The following is a 20626-nucleotide window of genomic DNA, read 5'->3' as shown; positions in this document are numbered from 1 at the left end:
CCATAAACTGTTACTGTGCTTATAAAGGTGGACCTCCGTACAACCCCGTTTCTCAGCAGATATTTAAACCAGGACATGTTAATGTCTAGGTAGGAATCCTTTAAAAGGGCTCTTCACCACCATCACCCCCTCTTCCTGTGGGTCACCACCCTCCTTCTCTCCCACCATCTAGTGAAAAGAGACAGTTACCTTCCATTGCCCAGAGGAAATCTAGGCTCTTCAGAGGCTTAAAGCTCATCAGAGGCAGTGGAAGTGCCAACCAAAGAGTAACCCCACAGAGCATGAAGTGTGGAGGTATCCAGTGCCCTCTGTGGAAGGTTTACAGGCAGTGGGGAGTGGGAGAGCTGTACTAGAAGAAGTGAGACGGAACTTCCCCTTTTGCTGTTTTTAATGCCTGTAACACAGTCAAAGGCTGCGTGTTTGGTCCTTTCCTTTCCCTTTACTGAATGGAGAGACCTTTGGTGTGACTTCCTGTTTGTTAAGTCCTCATATAAAAATCCTCTTTCCTTGACATTGGCCAGATTCAGTTTTGTTCGTATTTCCCTGCTGTGACGCTTCCACCGTCTGTCTTGGAATGATTTCAAAGTTGGCATTTTACCAGCCAAAACTTGAGGCCCACCTATTTCTTTTCCTAGGGCTAGTGTACAGGGTGTGGGGGCTTCCTCTTTCCCTTCCTCAGCTTGGTTCTCCACTCACAGGGCCCATTTTCTTCTGGGTAAGATGGGTAACTTTCCTCAGTAGAAGCAACAGGATACAGATTAAAAACACAGCACACATTCATAATCAGACCCACCTTTAACATGAGCCATCACATCTAAGCAAAACTGTCTCCAACACATTGGGACACAACTAAGATTCTGCCGATCAAAACATTTGGTCGTCCTCTGTAAGCAGTAAACCAAAATGCAGCTGATAGCATCAACACTACTTTTTCCCCTTGTAGAATAGCACTAGTGGATGGGGATAGGACTGGGTGCAGAGTCAGTACCAGATGATGTGTCACTTTCTTCCTTACCCTGTGTGGTCCCATGGCACCTCTGTGTAGTCCCACACACTCAAGTCTCTTGAAGTCATGATGATCTCCCAAGTTCACAGATGCAGAAACTGATTGAGGCTGGTCATTCTTTAGCTCCAAAGTGACTCTCCCAGTCTCTGATTCCTGTGCCTTGCCATTAAAAACAGTGCAAAGCAAGGGATTCAGATGCAGCGTGGCCCTCCACCTGTGTGTCCCATGGAGTGTAGAACACCTTGATTAAGTAAGGAAGGAAAGGTGAGGCAATCTCTCATCTGGGTGCTCCGAAAGTGAATATGGCATAGGGGTATTTTTGATGCAGATGCTAAGGAGAATACTGTGAAGTTTAATGACAACATTTCTCCCAGTGACTCTGGATCCCTCCTGTATCCTTTCTTCCAGGAACACATTTCAGGCAAGGTCTGTAGATTGTTTTATCACAAAGCTGCCTCTGCCATTTGACAGTGATTCGTCTTTGTTTTAAGAGTGAATCTCCAGCAGTGTTTCTGATGAGAGAGTGGCCTGAAGCACCTTATATCTGCTGAAGTCCACCACAAAACACAGTTAGCTGTTAAGCATTTACACCTTCACGTATTGCTTATTTTCTTGGAAATTCTGATTGATTTTCTGGCATCAAGGGTTTTATGAGTGAATAAAAATGGATACTTTGTTCTTTAGCCTCTCGATAAGGTAGAAATGTTTTGATATTTAAGAGTGAGATCTTTCTAGGCTCTGTTCCCTAAATAAAGAAACGCATCAAGTGTATGTGTCTGGTTCTGCCGTGGATCATAGCTTGGTACCCATGAGAAATGATCTGATTGCTCATCTCATCAGGGTTCAACAACTACACCACAAAGTGTCCCAGCCACGTATCAGGTCACCAGTGTGTACAGTTAGTGTGGTCTGCCCTGTGATTGTGTGTGCGTGAACACTAGCTCTACCTCTATGCCAATACCACTCCATCAAATCTTATACTTTTCTTTGAAAAATGTATTCCTTTTTTTTTCTCGATCAATTAAGTTGCACACATAGTATATCTAAGCCCAAACAAGAACTAATCCGTTTTCACATCCCAGGTCCCTAGTTGTATATCTGCTGTTGGTTTGGCTATAGTTTTCCCTATACCGTGTCGTCATCTCATTTGATGGTATTGTATATTGTCAGTCTCCTTTCTCTTCAGCCGCATGCATTTCCATCTATTTCCCCAAATGACTGAGGGGAAGATGTCTGTGCTGTTTGGGTCACAGTAAAGGGTCCTCCTGTTTGTGTTTCATTGTGTTATTTGTAGTAAACATTTGGAAATCAACGAATGTCTCTTGTTTTCTTAATTGTTAGCTGCTTGGAAATTTTAGAAAAGTCAGGTAAACTTGTCACCTTGTAAGTATTGTTCTGACTGCAGTTCCATCTCAACTTTGCTTCTTATGTGCATGAAGATTCAACCTGGCTGAATTCTGTGTGTGCTGCTTATGTACAGTCTGGACGTCTTCTCTATAAATAACTATAGTAACCGCATGGCCCGGTCTGTTGTATCAGTATGTGCTTCTCACATTGGTTGAGATTACTATTCACAAAAGAATGCTTTTCTGTGACTTACACCGTGTAAGTTACTCAGAGACTCTGAAAGGCATCTTTTGCCGTCTCCTCCACCGTCACTGCATCGAGCTTTGCCAGCGTGATTCTAGCTTGTGGTGGAAAGGCTCCACCTGGCTCGTTTGCTGCACCCGGCATGCGTCTGAGCCCCCAGCCACTCACTCTGTGTCTTACCTCTCATTCTATAGCTTACTTTTGTGTACTCTGGGAATGGGGAAGAGTTAAGCGGAGGAGAGTGTAGGCTGGAACCTGTGTGTGATGCAGGAGGATAGCACCTTTGTGTTCTCCAGCCAGGTGCTATGTTGAAATATCTTCTGGCCAAAAGAAATTGAGCATATGGCCAAGTTTAGAATACACAGGATATGTTTGCTGATTTGTTTATTTATGTATTGGATCAAACTGAGAAAAGTATCCCAACTATAGCATAACCTGTTTGGTCAAATGAGATAGGTAGAACTTTTGGAACACGCATAAAAGTTTTTGTTTTATTCGGTGTACAACTATTAATTCCCTAGAAGTATTCTGATGTTCAGAAATGTCCGTGGTGATAGAGTATTTATTCTGCAGACAGCTTTTTGCCTCTTGTACTTTAAGTTTGTTTGTTCTAGTCTAAGTTTCCCTTTCAGTTTAAGATTATTGACAGTAAGTGTAATATAGAACCTATACATAGTAGAATAAAATACAGTTGACCCTAAGATCTGAAGACAGAGAATACATTCCTAAATTTGAAAGGAGAAATAAATCATAAAAGAAACAGTTGACAAGGCCAGAGCTGGCTCAGTGAGTGAGATGCCTGCCACTCAAGCACAAGCGGCTGAGTCCAGTCCCTAGAGTCCTTGTTCAAATAACCCAGCACTGGAGGAACAGAGCCTGTTGGGAGCCCTGGGCCTTCCTGGCCTGGTAGCCTAGCCTAACTAGGGGTTTCCAGGCCAGCGAGAGGCCCTGTGTCTACAGACTAGGAGAATGAGACCCTAGAAAAGATGAGATTGCTCCTGACCTTCAACTGCACACTTCACGTGCATGCAAGGACCAAACAGTTGGTATGACGGACTGGTTACCTAGATGATTTCTTATCAGAAAGAGGATTAAATGCAACTTTCAGGTAGGTAGACGGTTAATCTCAAATGAAGAAAATCTTAACTATTATTAGAAAGTTCTTCATGTCCCTGAGCAAAAGATGGAAAAATAAGCAAAACAAAACCAAGTGATACCCAGAAAGGGAGAGCAGGGGAGTTGGCCTCATTGCCGTTCACAGAAGTGTGGCAAGTGCTGCAGGGAGCACATATTATCATGTAAGTACACATGTCCAGGGCTGTCAGAGGAGAGACCACTGATACTGTTAAAAACTTTCAAATAGGGAGCTGGTGAGATGGCTCAGTGGGTAAGTGCACCCGACTGCTCTTCTGAAGGTCTGGAGTTCAAATCCCAGCAACCACATGGTGGCTCACAACCATCTGTAACGAGATCTGACTCCCTCTTCTGGAGTGTCTGAAGACAACTACAGTGTACTTATTTATAAAAAATAAATTAATAAATCTTTAAAAAACCCTTTAAAATATGCATATCCCTTTTAATCTTCTGTTTCTAAGAGTTTATTCTTAACATATGACTCATGGATACTAAGACACACACACATAAGACTCTATCTTGGATTTTTTTACAGCACCAAGGGTACTCCAGGGACCATCCTAGAGACGCATGAAGCAGCTCACATGGACCAGTCTCTTATGTCGCGTGCTTAATTTTGTCTGATTTTTTTTTTTACTTTTTTACTGTACTTTTTTTGAGGTATAGATAAATCAGGATCAACAGATTATTAAACTAGTGCTGGTAGAGATGCAAAGAAGTGTTAGAACTGACGATACTGCCATAGAGGTGGCGCACACCTTTAATCCCAGCACTCAGAAGGCAGAGGCTGGCAGGTCTCTGAGTTTGAGGCCAGCCTGGTCTACAGAGTGAGTTCTAGAATAGCCAGAGCCACACAGTGAAAGCCTGCCTTGAAAAACCAGAGAGGGGGAGTTGTGTGTGTGTGTGTGTGAAGGGAGTGGGGGTAAAGCTAATTAGTAAACATCAAACATGGATAGATTGTTTAATAATCTGTTACACAATTACAGGGGAAAATACTGTGGAGTTAATAAAAACGTTAAGAAGTTTAATAACATTAGAATGTTTTTGATGTGTTTGTGTGCACGTGCGTGCGGAAAGTCATGTCTTGTTATATGTATGGTCCAATAATTTGTAGAATCCCCAAACCATACAATTTCAAAAATGTTCATGAAGTAGAGGATATTTTTATACTATAGCACAGACTCTGAAAGAGATATCTAAAATTATGTATATTATTTTTGTTCGCTGTGTATTTCAGGCCAGACTTTGTTTTCTTTGTAAGTTTTCCTATCAGCCTGTGAAATGTAGGCTCTGTTCTGCTTCCAATAGTGAAAAACTGGGCAAGCAGTCTCTTTACACGTGAAGCTGGCTGACCTAGGCTGCTTCTCTGAATCGTTGGTGTGACTGTTGCCTCTGGGCTGCTCCATAAACATTTACCCTTTAGAGTACTGGCTCTCACCTGTGAATTGCCACCCTGTTGGGGACTGTCACGGGGGGTCACTTAAGACCATCTGAAAAGCCTGCCTAAGGCCACCAGAAAACACAGATAATTACATTATGATTCACAGCAGTAGCAAAGTACAGTAATGAGGAAGAAACTAAAATGATTTTGTGATTGGGGTCACCACAATGTGAAGAACTGTATCATAGGGTCACAGCTGTAGGAAAGTTTAGAACTGCTGCTTTAAATGCTGCTGGGACCATCTCCAGGTCTGGCCTGGGTTAGCTTAATGGCAGACAGTTAGACATAGGATCATTTTGAATTAACATAGACACAAAAGAGCTAAACTAGGGTTTCCTGCTACATTCCGTAGTTTTTAGAGACTCCAAATCCAAACCCTTGTATTCTTGGAAGGTGTTATTAGTGGTTTAAGGGAGGTTTAAAATACCAGCTTCCTACATAACTGGTAATAGGTTATTTAAAGAGTGACTCTGCTTCCCAGAATTTCTAAGTGATAATAGACATTTTATCCTGATGACCGCCAGGGAACCTTCAAATTCTGCCTGTGAAACCAAAAGAGAGATCAGAATACACACAGATGATTCGGGTAACAAGATAGTGAGCTCATGTCAGTCCCTAACTGAGTTTTTCATATAAAAGAGTGTTAGGATGTGCAGTCAGTCAGACAGCAGTCAGTCAGACAGTTCTTAAAAGGTCCAGGTAAACTCTACAAAAGAAGTAGCCACTGAGGGTTAGTAGCAAGAAGTCCATAAATACTCAAGTGTTGATTAGACTTGGTCATTCACATCTGTGGCTTTCACTTCTTGGAGAGAGAGTAGCTGCTGCATATATTTGGCAGCGACAGCCAGGATAGGCACCAAATTGCATGTGTGGTTCCATTCAGTTTCTTGCTGTTACTTTTGGTTTAAAATGGACCCATCCAAACCTACAGAATGTGTGACTCAGCCTGAAACCTCACCAATATGTGCATGATCTCACAGCATCCCCTCCCTCCGTGCCTGGCACCCCGCTCGGTATCCATAATAAACTCTAGCTTTTGAGCAGTTTTGAAGCTGGTATTTCTAATATTTTTTTCTATAAATCAGAATTTTCTGCCATTTTTGCTGGCTGGTGTGTAAGCAGGTTTTTGATACGAAGGCGTACCTGACAGCATGGCTTTACGAGTGACCAGGGTCTCCTCTTCCACACTTTGCAGTATGTGCTGTGTGCTGGCACCATCCTCCAGACAACATAAACATTGGCTATCAGGAGGCTGCCAGCTCTGACAGCCCAGAATGGAAGAGGCTGGTGCACACTGTTGCCTTCCACTGCTTGAGGAAAGAGAAAGTGAAAGGAGATGAGGTTATAAGCCCAGCAGCTAACATACAAACCCCAGCGCACATTTATGCTGTTCTCATCGAGTACTTAGGGATATTAACTTGTTCTCATTTTTAGGGCCCTCTGGTCTACTTTAATTAAGCAATTTTTTTTAACCATGTAATATATGCATAGGATACAGTTGGAAAATATTGACGTAGTATAGCTTGGGGTCTCCACACACGTATTGTATGGGGGGCTGAAATGGGATACTGTCAGGCAAGATGCCCATCTCATAGTCACAGTGCAGTATCCACTCAGTAAGCCTTGTGGGGAGTTACATAGTCTGTCCATGAGATGACTATGTAAGTAACTGATACTGCCTGTTTTGCTTCCTTTCGATATGGATAAAGCTTGCCTTTTCAAAGTTAGCCGGAGGTGTGACTACTGAGTACAGCCCTAAAAGGGCTATACAGATCCATAGTTCACACTGCACTCAGGTCCGATAGAGATGCCCGCTCCTGAGTGGGTTGGGAATGGTGTTCTGTGAGAACTTCCCACGAGGAGATCTTTGTCCGGACCACCTAAGCTTTTCAGAGACAATGATGTCAGACCTCAGAAGCATGGGGCTTTGATCCCTTCCCGTGATGTTCCTGGACTAAGCAGTGCCAAGCCCGGTGGGCTACAGTAGTATCCCTCTTTCATGGCACTGCATTGGGTCCTCAGTTTCGAAAACTCAAGAACCACTCTTGTTATTCCTGCTAGGGCATAGAAGAGTTTTACTGTCCTTACATCTATCCAGAAGTGGATAACTCCCACACAGAATCTTTCCTAAGCGAGGAGATGACTTGTGTGAACATACTTGAGCTATTTGGTAGGTGCACAGGCAGTGGGTGACGGGTATTTGAGAAAGGTAGTACCCTGGTCAAGTAGTCTTAGCTGCATGTAGATGTGTACAGTAATCTGGTCAAGTGATCTTGAGACTTCTGAGAGACATTTTGTCACGTTAGAGTGATAGTCCATAATATGAAAGAAATGTAGAGGGTAGTTTATTGTAATGACCAGAAGGTTCTGGAAAACTGGAGGGACTAAAGGACATTCAGCCAATTTGGATTACTGGTAAGATTGCTTTATACCAGAAAGGTATTTCTGTAAGAAGTGATCATCTAACTATATAGCGAATAAGCTAGTTTTACTGGAATGACAAGCTTGAGTCTGAGACCTGAAAGGGATAGCCCTGCCTTTCTAGGTATTAGGGTGCTCTCTCCGTGACAAGAGACAGTCATAAATCTGTGTTTTATAATGTTAGTAGGTTTACATCTGTTGTGTTTGAACTCTGCAGTTAAATATATTAATTTTCAATCCTGATATTCTTAGAAGAAATAAAAGGATTATGCATGAAATTAGCAGTTTTAAAAGATGCATTCTCTTCTTTTAGAGTGATACACACTCATTCATTCAGAGAGTTGAGGATTCAGGAATCTTCCTCTCGTGAGAGGCCCTAAGGTAGTATTTTTCCATGTGTCAGAGAGAAATCAATAGGTCCCTTCATGAGCTCTCTCTCCTCAGGAAGGCAAAGGCTAGAAGAATGCAGCGCTTTATGGAGCCTTGGAGGAGGTTGTGTGTGAGATCAAGTTATTTTTCCTCCCCTTTGGTTCGGTTTTTCTGACTCAAATAATCATGGCCTCTTTGTTCAGGCAAGGCTTGAACCAGTTTGTCTTGAGGACCACACATTGAACATTCAGCTACCCTTGAATAGATTCAGATGTGGACGTAGCTGTCGGTTTACTGCAGTTGTTGAGTTAACAGCAGACCATGACTGAGACAAATGTATATATTTGCCAGAGCCACTTCTTGCTAAGATGTTAAGTGTTTTTGCATTCCTCAAGGGAAAACAATTTTACCAAATTAATTTATGAGTGACCAAAAGCTATCAAAATGTATTTAGTGACAATTCATGCCTATCAGCTCCCTCCTTCCCTTTCTCAACCCTAGAATATTGAAAATATTGGAGTTTATAGGGCAGGCTTTGAGCTGTGTATTGGTGCTAGTGTTACCTCTAGCCTAATGTTTGGAAGCGGAATTGTTTAATTCCCTTCTGATTAAGTGATGCTGCCTGACCGCATATAGTTAGTTAACATTTAACCAGTGCGCCTGTGCTAGGCATCATCCGTAAAAAGGAGCATCATTCACCATGCCAGTTTGAACTGTATTACTTATTTTTTTATTCAATTTAGAACATGTTTAATGCTTTGTATCATTTATAGTAATCATTTATGATCATCGGTGAAATTTAAACATCATATGCATCTTCATGCCTCTGACCTGCTTTCCCACCCCAACACACACCCCACCCTGCTTAAAATGGAGAAAAGAAAAGATGCTTCTCTTTCTCACTATAGATTGGCGGGTGCTGCAGCCTCACCATGTTCTGCATCCGGGACAACAGACTAACTCGGTTACCTGCAGAGGTGTCACAGGCCGTGGAACTTCATGTCCTTGACGTGGCAGGGAACAGGTAAGGAAGGGAGGGGGAGGGGGAGCGGATCCACGTGCAGCCCCAGTCTTCGCTGTGCCTCTCAGCAGCTGCAGCTCAGCCACACCTTTCTAAGGACTACACTGCCTTACTGAACAACCACAGGGTTAGAGAATCCTGCATGGGGACCAAACTGCTACAGCCAGGTGGAACTGAGGCAGCACATCCTGGGCTACTGCAGAGCAGAGCCCTTCCTGGATGGCAGTGCATCTGAAAGACCCAGAAAGCAGGCCAGAGGCTTTGCCGTAGCTTTTATAGAGGTTTGTTTGAGTCACGGAGGGCCTTAGAGAGTCTACATCTGCAAAATCAGCTTATATCAGTTTGGATTCTTTTTTTTAATATGAGGCAGGGCAGAGTTTCACCATGTTCCTCAGACCATCCTCCTTACCCCAGCCTCCCACGAAGCTGGCAAGAGTTTCCAACCACCAAACCTAGCTGAACTTTAAACAGAAGTCTTGCTATTCTGTGCGAGTCACTTTCAACTTCCTGAACCTGTAACTAACGTTGTGACAGGGACATGCTTGTGGGGAGAGGCTCCATAATATCAGAGTATCCACATGATTCAGAATCCAGACGACACTTAAAACCAGGTGGCGTCCCCATGACACAGCAAGGCTGTTCTGGGCCTGAGCAAGCTGGCCTTTCTTCCTGGGACTCTCTTCTCTGACTCTGCCTTTGTTCTTCATCATGCACTTCATTCTTTCTCTGGTTTTCCCTTACGATCTGCATGAAGAGCTTTCCTGCGGTGATCTCCAGTTGGCATGTGTGTGTGGTATAGGTCTGGTTCTGGGCCACTGTATCACTTGTGATCACGCATCTAGCACACAGTGGATGGCTGTCCATACTTGAATGAACCAAATAGCTTTGCAGAGTGAGCAGCCCAGTATTGAAACATGTGTTATCGTCTTCATTGCTCACAGCGATTTAAAAATTGCTTTTGAGAGCCATGATAGGGGTAGCTCAAGAGTAACACATTAAGCTGGAGAAAGCTGACTTGGTAAAGGCCCGCAGTGTGTAGAGCGCCGGGGTGTTAGCTCCCATGTCTGATTAGCTGGTCACTGAGGCCAGGCACAAGCCACCACTCTCATCCCTTGCAATGGACCCGTAGACAGCTGGGCTAAATAAGCTGTAATTGGAGGTCAGCCGGAGTGTTCACCCTTTTAAAGGTTACTCCTCTGGGGAAGTTTTGATCGATTCTTAAGACCGTTCAGTAGTGACTGGAAACTCAGGGTGATTGGTGCCGAATCTCAGTTTCTGCTGTCTGCTCACTGCAGCCTTTGTACTTCAAGGGGTACCATTCTGTCCCTCTTCTTCTTCGCAGCCCAGGAAACTCAGAAACTCTGAACATTTCCCTGTCTCCTTTCCACACTGGTGACCAGGAATTTGCATCCTCAATTCTTTTTTTTTTTTTTTTTCATTCTCAAATCTTGAGCAGAAAGGTGATTCTGTTTCTTATGAGCAGGAGCATCATTATCCAGTTCTCAGGAGAAATTTTATTGTGCTTGGGTTGAGTGGAGACATACATTTAAGAAGTTAAGGTACGCAGCCATCATCTGAGTCAGTCAAATGTCCCATTTTGTCCACCCATATATAAAGTCATCGCTAGATTCTCAACCTTTAAAAGGGTTTAATCACTACTTGTTTAAAATTTTGGTATCGAAACTAATAATAATAATAATAATAATAATGCCATGTCAGTGCTGAAACTTGCAGAAATGCCATCTGTGGGGGATGATGGTAGTTGCAGCCTCTATCTCCGCTCTCGTGCATATAAAAGTAGCGCTTGCTGCTGAGACTTCCTGCTACTGTGCAGGACCGTACTTTAATGGACCTGATAGACTGTATTACAGCGGGGTTGACTGTAGAGTACCATGTTGGAACCATGAAGCCCTCCGTGGCAGTGATGGGAAGTGTCCTTTGCCATCAGCTACTCGTGGGCACAGGGCACAGTTTCTTAACTCTTAATAAACTCCCTGCCTAGAGATACTCACCAGGAACACACAACACGGTAGACACTTGGGGCTCTTGCTTCAATGTATATAATGCCAAGTAGTAGAAGTAGTGTCTGTTAGTAGGGAAATAAGTTAGACTTGAGTTTTGTATTGTGTGTGTGTATATATATATATGTATATATATATACATACATACACACATGTCCTAATAAAACGATTTAAACATTTTTCAACTGGACTATTAAGTTAGCTGAATTTTTTTTTTCTGCATTCAAACAAAGACTCATGATTCTGACTGAAAAGCAAGTCCTGAATGGTATTACACTGTTTTGTTTTCTTGTCTTCTAAAATAAAACCATATTTGTGCACTAGCCCAAACTGTGGACAGTAGCTCCTGTCAGAAGGCAGTGGCAGACATGTAGGCTTTCATTTGACGTATTTTGCTACCTTTTTTTTTTTTCATTGCTCCTATTCTAACCTTTTACACACTTCAGATTTTTGTATTTAATGAAAACTACTTGAAACTAGGAAATTTCACTTGGAAGTAGCAAACAGGATGAAACATTAAAGTGTAGCAGCGTTCACCCATTGGCTAGCATTAGTAACACTACATTAGCCAGCAGTCACACTGGGCTCTTGAATACCTTTGGCAAAGCAGTGGCTGTAATATTCCTGAGGCATGGAAGGTCACTTGAGGCTGGCGTTGGTCACAGTTTGTTTGCTCTTGTCCTTGACCATCAGTGTAAACCAGTAAAGACCCGCTTCTTATTTCGGAGGTGGGGGTGGGGTGGGGGGAGTGGTGCTGAATAGGACACAGCAGTGTGTGGAGGTGGGCTTATGACTTCCTCTGCTGGTTCCGTTGACTCAGTGACACAGAAAAGGCACCAAAAGTGAAATTTTAAATGGACGGACTCCCCTGGGAAGCTGTATATTTATATTTCTGGCTTCTGTTCAGCTGATCTTTGAGAGTGAAGCAGAGGAGTGTATGTGTCCACAGTGAGCGGGCCACAGCAAGTCCTGAGAAGGGGCTTGGCCTGGCCAGCAGAGCGTGTGTGTAGACAGTGAAGGGACAGCAGCACTATGGGTAGCATTTCTGTACAGAACTGCTGAGGGCGGGCTGGTGTGTGCTGTAGACTTGGTCAGCAGCATCTGTGTTGGAGCTGGCTAGCACTGGTCTGTTTGCAGGGAAGCCAGTGTTTCAGACAACTCGTTAATACGAGCTGGAATACGATTATAAGGTCCGCTGTTGGAGAGTCTAGTAATTTATTTCAGCTTTTATCACCCACTTGTCATCCTTGGAAGCTGTTATTTGTTGACGCTATTTTTAGCGTTCTGATTGCCTTTGGTGGTGCTCACTGGGAAGCCAGTGATTGCTCTGAGGCACTGGGGGAGCAGATTGTCTGTTTGGTGCCAATTTTCAGGTCTTGATTTTTTTTTTCTCCCTGTGTGGTTGTGAATAAGAACAGCAGAGTTGCTGACTGTAATGTTTTTGGGCAACACTTTTTTTTTTTTTTTAATTTTAGAGGATATTAGCTTAACTTCTATTTTAAAAGAAACAGTAAAAATTTAAACCCTTTCATTTCTGTAATATAAAGGTATTTTCATATGTGATGCTTGAGCTGTGTGCCCATGTGTCTACCTATGTTTGTGCTGCTGGAGTCAAACCCAGCGCCTTGTAGACACTAGACAAGAGCCTGACCACTGAGCTATGTCCTTGGTCCTGTATTCTCATATATATGTATGTTTGCACATATCTCTGTCACAGTGCCTGCCCCCTCCGAAACAGACATCTTTACTTTCTTTGAATTTGAATGAATTTTTGAATTTGAATGTGTATACAACAGATTTGTTACAAAGAGAAATGGTTTTGGGGTAGCTGGAGAGGTTTCACTTGCTGTCTCACTTGAAGAGCAATCACATCTGAGTGACGTGACGTGAGGAGAGGGCTGAGACAAGCCGTGTCCCCTCAGATCCTCCATAGGTCCTTGTATTGACGTGAGCTCTACACCACAGGACCTGAGTGGGACTCTTGTTCGTGAAGTATTATCTTAGTTAGGCTTCTACAGTACTGATAGAGACCACTACCAAACGCAACTTGGGAAACAAAGTGTCCCCTTCTATCTTATCCTTGCAAATAACAGCCTATATCACTGGGGGAAGCATGGAGGAGTGCTGCTTATTGGCTTGCTCCCTCTAGCTTGTCCAGTCTGCTTCCTTATACATCCTAAGACTACATGCCCAGGGGTGGCATTACCCACAATGACTTTGGCCCATCCACATCAACCATTCATCAAGACAATGCCTGCAGACTTTGCCTATAGACAATTTGGATGGAAGAAGTTTCTTAATTGTGGTTCTCTTTTCTTCAGATAACTGTAGCTTATGCCAAGTTGACTGAAAGAAAACAAAAACAAAAATTACAAAATACAAACAAAAAACCAACCAGGACAATTGACCCCTTGAAAGCTTGACACACAAACATACCACTTTTCAACTGTAACCTTTCCTCCCTTGTTCATACCCATAATTCGTAGTAATAACATAATATAAAACGTAAGCAACTTAAAAAAAAACCTACACTCTTTAAAAATTCAAACCCTGTAAAAATATTTTCTTTAAAGTATTTCAAACCTTTCAACTATAGGCTCCTATAAAATAAGATAAAATAAAATAACAACCACATACCGTTTTACTCTAAGAGGAAAAAACAGAGCATAGTAACATCAAAGCAAAGCAAAACCCACGTTCAGAAGTATAAGCAGTTGCATGTCTGATGTCTGGGACTTGTGTTCTTCTTGGCTTCCAAGCGAGGCTTCATTTCTTCAGCTCTGTCATTGGTAGCAAGCACAGCTTGTCTCTTACATCCAGGCCAACTTCACTCCACAGCTGGGTCTCCTCAGGCTGCATCTTCAGCAGTGGGTGGCCTCCTGGCCTCTCTAGGGATTCTGATTCTGCCACATGGTGCCACACCTCGGCCTTTCCCACGAACCCTTCCATCCTAGGGTCTCTACTATGATTGAGGCTCTGCCTTCAAAACTAGCACCGCCTTTGAGCCTCTTAGACACTGTCAGGGTCAGCTGCCAGCATCACCTGGCTTGGCCCACTCTAGACTGCTGCTTTTATGCACTGAGTGTTAGTCCTGAGCTCTGACGGGGAAAATCCAATCCCAGCATTTGGAGCCAAATTTGGAGCAAGCTTTATTAAATACTGACCAAGATGAGCTCTAGTCAGGACCATCCCCTGGGACCTACAGCTAGGTGTCCCCAAGACACATGTTGCAGGTTGCTTATAAAGACAAAAGCCGTAGGCCACAGTAATTTCCCATGAGGCTTTGTTATATCCCAAGAACTACAAGTCCAATCATTCCAGGAAGTTGCCTGGTCCTTGGGTGGGTGGGGCCCTGGTAAAATATTCCCAGAAGTCCTTAAACCAGAGCGACTGGTCTCTTAATCAGTGTCTTCTGGCTGGGCTCATGTCAACTTGATAAAAGCCAGGGTCACTTGGGAAGAAGGAACCACAGCCAAGACAATGCCTCCATCAGAACAACCTATGATAATTCCTTTAGGACATGTTCTTTATGATTGATGTGGGAGGGTCCAGCCACTCCTGGTCTGGTGTTTATGGGTGTATAAGAAAGTAGGCCTGAAGGGTGGGCTGGGGAGCGGGCTGAGAGGTGGCTCAGTGGTTAAGAGCACTAGCTGCTCTTCTAGAGGTCCTGAGTTCAATTTCCATGGTGGCTCACAACCATCTATAATGGAAATCTGATCCCCTCTTCTGGTGTACATGAAAACAGAGCACTTGTATATATTAAATAAATACATAAATAAATTTTTGAAGGAGAGGACAAAAGACAGAGATAGAGAAACAGACAGAGACAGACAGAAGGAGGGAGGGAAGAAGGGAGGAAGGAGGCACGCACACTGACTGATGAAGCCAGTGAGCCTCTACATCAGTTCCTGCCTCAGGTTCCTGCCTCTAGGTCCTACCCTGACTTCCCTGGATGATGAGGTAAGATGTGTAAACACAATGAAGCTCTTCCTCCTCGAGTTGTTTTTGGTTGTCACAGCCGCAGAGCCCTAAATAGGACAAAAGCTAATTCCTCAGCTCCACCCAACCAGCATCAATTGTTCCAGTAAAACAAAGGTTTCAGTTCTGTGGTCCTGGTCTCTTGTTAATCATTCCTGATCCTGCAACCTGACAGAGTCTCAAGTCAGAATACCTTACATGTGATGTGGTTCCAATAGAGTCTTTGCCTCCCTCTGAAACTTTACAAAGCCAGGCCTCTACTGTCTGCAATGCTCTCAAGGCTGCATCTTAGTCTAATATTCCACAGAATAGCCCACTGAATTCTAAGTACTTAATGTCATCCCCAGCCCAAAGTTCTGTACATTTTCACAGTCTTCCCCAAAATAGCATGGTCATGTGTCTGTCACAAGAACACACCATAACCCTGGTACAAATGTCTATATTATATTTTTATTGCTGTGATAGAAACCATGGCCAAAGCAGGCTGGAGAGGACAGGGTTTACCTCAGTTTACACTTTCGGGTTAACAGCCCCTGGTTACTTCTGTGAAGTACATTTTCGATGGTTTCGATCTATCAACTCTTGAGGCAAGCATAAATATACAGCTAAAATTCAGGTGTCACGTAGCAGCTTTTAAAGTGTTTTTGTATGGATTCTGTCATCTGAAACAATAATGTGAATGCTAATTATCACCGGAGTCTGAGGACTGGGAGCAACTGGGAACTGAAGGGTCAAAGTTTAAATGGAGCCCCTGGAGGATGTCCCCAGAGACAGCTTGGTCCTTTGCCTCTCTCACTGTCTCCTTCCTACCACCCCTGGGGACTCCCAGCCGCCAGCCAGCGAGGCTGCAGCCCCGTGTCGGGTGAGAACTGGGTGAGAACTGTGTAGTCTGAGGTGCTTTCCTTGTCTTCCCGTTTGGGTTAAGAGGAGTCAGTTCTCGGCTTTTCTGGGGTGACAGCTCTTGTTTTATGTCAGGTTGCATCATCTGCCCTTATCGCTGACCACCCTGAAGTTGAAGGCCCTGTGGTTATCTGACAACCAGTCGCAGCCTCTCCTCACGTTCCAGACGGACATAGACCGTGCCACCGGGGAGAAGATTTTAACGTGTGTCTTACTTCCTCAGATGCCTTCTGAACCCATCTGCCAAGGTGACTTTCCCTCGGGGCCTGCTCCTCCCAAGTGTGCTTGCATTTTGTCCCATTTGGTGAAGAGGTTGTGGAGTGACTCTGGAAGGGCCCCCTAGGTCTTTATAGGAAAGGACCACTTATGTCTGTTTATCGCGTCTGAAATTCTGAAAGCAACCCTTTGGTTTGTAATTATACAGGTAAGGATAAAAGCATAGTGCTCATCAAAGGGGTGGCTTGCTTTAAAGTCCAAACTGAGACTGGAGGATTCTGCGTTAACACCTTGGGCCCAGTATTTTTAAGCCAATGAGTTACTTTGAGTCATTATATCTTTGTCTTGTAAACTTTCTGATTAAAAAAAAATTCACTGAAATATGATGGAATGAATCCATTGCTGAGAGATACAAGTTTGGTAGGAATACTAGAGACCCCTGAGCTGGAACATTCCAAAATGACCCCGATAGTTTCAGGGAAGTATAGCAGACTATCACAAAGGAAAGTACCAGTCCCCTCTGACCGAAGTCTCACCACCATGGGGAAAGGGGGAGTGAGGAGGAAACACATACACACACACACACACACACACACACACACACACACACATTTACTGTGTGAAAAGACTCCACAAGAAAGAAAGAAACAAACAAAAACCATCCTATAATATATTGTATCCTTCTAAATGAAACACTGAAGTGTCCCAATCTATCAGATATTCAAGAAGGTCTCAAAGAGAGTTCCAGCATAAAGGAGGAATTCCTCCCAAGCCTCTTTGCTTCTTGTCTTATATTTTCATGGAAAGCCAAGGCTGGAGGTTGGAACAGTGGTCTGCCCTCCTTATTCCTGGCACTGTGGGTCTGCATATGGATTCAGACCAGTCAGCTACTAAATTACAGTGTAGCCCTATCCCTTGGCCTGCATTCCCTGCTGATGTTGTCTCTGTCACTGCAGAGAGCCTGTCGCGTTGTGGTGCCCTGGAGAGCCTGGTAACTGACATCTCTGAGGAATCCTGGAATGACCGCTCAGTCCACAGAGTTAGCGCAATCCGGTTTTTGGAAGATGAGAAGGACGAAGATGAAAATGAAACGGTATGGGGGTGGACACTCATCCCAGACTGACAGTGCCACTCAATGTGGATTGGCTTTGATGTTCAATAGTATTTTTTCTGTTTTGCCTTTTAGCAGCCAGGATTTTAAAACAACAACAACAACAACAAAACAAACAAAACTGAGTAGTTCTCAAAGCCATGAGTCATGACAAGTGAATGGGGCCCGCTGAGCCGCTGATGTTGTTATTGGAATACTTTCTGCTGCTTTTATTTCTTTGTGATAGTTTCCCATCATGGCCCACATTTTTCTTTAAACTTGGCAATGCTTCCCTTTCCGTTCTGGCCAGTGTGGCCTGTCTTTCCTATCTCCCACACTGCTCATGCTAGGCTGTGTTCACTCTATTCTGATGCCGTTATGGGACTCAGTACAAGACGTATCTCTTCTTGGCATACCAGGCTACCATGGCCTTTGTGTAGAGTTCTGCCATGTTGCTTCAACTATCTTGACACGTTTCCATTTAGAAATCAGAACTATGTTTGAAGCCCCCACTCTTTGGTCCATCTTTGAAAATGTCTCTCAGTTGTTCTGTGTCTCAGCTTGAGCCTGGCTTATACTTTTTTTTGTTGTTTTTTAAAATTTTTATTTTCAATCATGTATATGCATGTGTGTAAGTGTGCATGTTGCCTGAGAGGCTGTCAGATGCCCTGGTGCTGGCTGCAGCTAAAGGCAGCTGTGATCTAGCCAACATGGGTGCTGGGAATGGAGCCTCAGGTCTTCTGGAAGAGCAGTTATGCCCACTGGGTAGGGCCACTTCTCCAGCCCCTACGCTGGCATTCTGAATTCTCTGTACCAATTGGGGTTTTCCCAGCAGTGCTTATGGGGTGGGGCTTGCAGCCCCCCAGACTAAGACCGGTTTAAAATGATTGCTGCCATCTTTATTAGTCCAGCTGTTACCAGATGGCTGGTAGGATAGATATGTGTGTGTGTGTGTGTGTGTGTCTTAGTAGAGAGCAAGATGGGCACTAGGGATGAGAACTTCAAAGTCAGAATTTCTTTAATGCTCACCACAGACCTTTCAGAGTGTAATTATTTCAGTGGTGGTTTTACTACCTCAGAAGTGCTCTTTGTTAAGCTCATGTGTTTCAAGATTGGTCTTTGGAAAGATGTAAATGCTGCTTTATGAGATAATGGGCAGGTCATAGATTAACTAATAGGGAAATTTACAAATTGCTAAGTCCTGTTACTTACTTCTCAGCACTGTGGTCCTTATCAGAAGAGCATGCACTCTCGTCAGAACAGCAAATGAATGGCGCACAGCAGTCATGCCAGATGAAGTCCTCCTCTCTGGCTTTCTCTTTTTCAGCTCCCAAGCCTGGAGGGTGAAGGAAACCAGAGCTATTCTGAATAATTAAAGAGCATTAGGGCAAATTTAAATTTAGGGCATTTTTTTAAAAAAATGTTTTCTTCTTTACTCCATAGCCCTATCTTAAATTTTGTTATTTTCCATGAACACATAGAAACTTATTATCACTTTATACTAATTTTTAAAAATGTGTTCCTTTATTCTAAAAGTAATATATTCAGTCATGAGCAGCTCATGAGTACACATAGCTGTGAAGAAAGCTGTTTCCCCTGGAACTCGGATTTCTGAAGTTGTAAAATTTGTGTTGGAATGCTAATGCCTCAAAGCTGCGTGCTTTGAAACAGTAGTGGATAAAACCCAAACACTCGGGCCTCTGTTTGTTTGCAGAGAACACTTCAGAGGCGAGCCACTCCACACCCAGGGGAATTAAAGAACATGAAAAAGACGGTGGAGAATTTACGGAACGACATGAATGCCGCCAAAGGACTGGATTCAAACAAAAACGAGGTCAACCACGCCACTGAGCGCGTGACCACGTCGGTGTAGCATTCACTTCCGAGTTTTAGCTGCTGTGTCTTCCCTGCTGTAGAGATGTTCCTGTGCACCTGAGGAGCCTCCTGCCTGCCATCCTTTCGTCCACCATCCCTCTGCCAGGATGCTGCTCTTGCACCAAGTGCCTTATGCATCCCTCCGTCCATCCGCGTACCAGTAGCCTCCCATCCTAATTATGTTCAATATCAGTTGTTCATAATAAGTAGAATACACTACTGTCAACATCTGACCTTCGTTTTTGTCTTGTGTTGGGGTTAGAGAGAGCAGGAAGGGGGATTCTGACCCTCTTCCTTCCACTGAGTGCTGGACATTCTGAACCCAAGTTCTTATGGACCTGCGGAGGAGAGAAAGCTTTATGTATGGGGGAAAAAAGATACTTTTTTAACCTTTCTTGGCAGCTCAGATGGTGTAAATTTTAAAATTTTGTATAGGTATTTCATAACAAAATATTATGTATTTCTTTGTTATTTTATCTTGAAGACGGTACATATTTTCGTATTTGTGCAGAAAAACAAATTAGACCTAAAGTATTGGTTTTTACCTGTACCATCCACTCCGTGCCTTACTGTATCCTGTCCTGTCACACCGGCTGCAAACAATGGCATCCTTGAGCAGCAAGATGGGCGCCTGGGTGTGGTCATTTTAAATCAGTGTCTCGCATTTTAATCGGTAATCTGCTGGCTTGTTTGTTAACCAGAACGATGAATTTATCAGTGATTTGTAAGTTTCATCAAGTGATTTCTTCGAAAAGATGAACCAAAGGATCAGCCTCCCGCATTGCATCCGCTCCCCCTCGTCCTGACTCAGCTCTGATGTGTGCAGCATCAGGCTGTGCCTGCTCCAGAGGCATGGGCCACCTGGGTAACAGCACACAGCAGAAAAGCACAGAGAGAAAAACAGCTGGTCCAGAAATTCAGTGGATCCACCATGACTTACGTATCACAGAAGAATGACTGTTGCCGAAGGAAGCTTAAAAATTCTATATCCAGATAAAAGACCACAATAAAGCAAAAGTCACCTATACCGTAATAGAAATGTTGCTGTCTCTATACAAGTGCACTTTGATCTGTAAATAGTTCTAATCAAAGCATAACAGAACACTGCTTCAAGATTTACTTTTAAATCTAATTTAAGGGGTGTTTTTATTGTGTTTTTGTCGTTTCCTTTTTACGTGTGCTGTGATGAAAGAGAAAAATGCAGAGTGCCAGTCACTGTGGTGTCTGGGGGAATCACCGGGGTTCAGGGGAGGGGATTTCCCCGTGAAATAAACTCATCATGGACACTGGCCATAGCTTTTTAAGAATTGTTACTTTGTGTGTTCAAAATACTAGCCAAAAACTGAGTTCTTACACAGAGGACTTCTGTCCACTAAGTGTCTAGATTTTTAGCCAGTTAGTTTTGAATAACTCCTGATGAGACTTTGTTTACAAGTCGTGTTTCCACACAGGGCAGAGCCTGGAGCTGCCTTCAGTGTGGGTTCATCACTGTGAGTTGAGGCATCTGGCCAGCTGTACTCCATGGAAACCCATTTCCAACCAAGCACATGCAGTACCCATGCAT

The 20626-nt window shown here is 43.6% G+C and overlaps 1 protein-coding gene across 4 annotated transcripts in view; it reads left to right on the top strand.

Moving 5' to 3' along the window:
- Lrrc1 (leucine rich repeat containing 1) overlaps positions 1-20353 on the top strand; it is a 114352-nt gene extending 93999 nt beyond the window's left edge. For all 4 annotated transcript variants that reach the window (XM_021172927.3, XM_029481866.2, XM_021172925.3 and 1 more), the window contains exons 11-14: positions 8870-8985; positions 15957-16129; positions 17054-17190; positions 18902-20353. In XM_021172927.3, the coding sequence (XP_021028586.1) occupies positions 8870-8985; positions 15957-16129; positions 17054-17190; positions 18902-19060 (585 nt within the window). In that variant the 3' untranslated portion in view covers positions 19061-20353. The remainder of the gene's footprint in view (positions 1-8869; positions 8986-15956; positions 16130-17053; positions 17191-18901) is intronic.
- The last annotated feature ends 273 nt before the right edge of the window (positions 20354-20626 follow it).

The sequence above is a fragment of the Mus caroli genome, unplaced genomic scaffold, assembly GCF_978045245.1.
Source record: "Mus caroli unplaced genomic scaffold, Mus_caroli_1 scaffold_11, whole genome shotgun sequence".
Classification (NCBI taxonomy): domain Eukaryota; kingdom Metazoa; phylum Chordata; class Mammalia; order Rodentia; family Muridae; genus Mus; species Mus caroli.
Note: the sequence above shows the minus strand (reverse complement) of the source record. Positions and strands in the feature narration are given on the sequence as shown.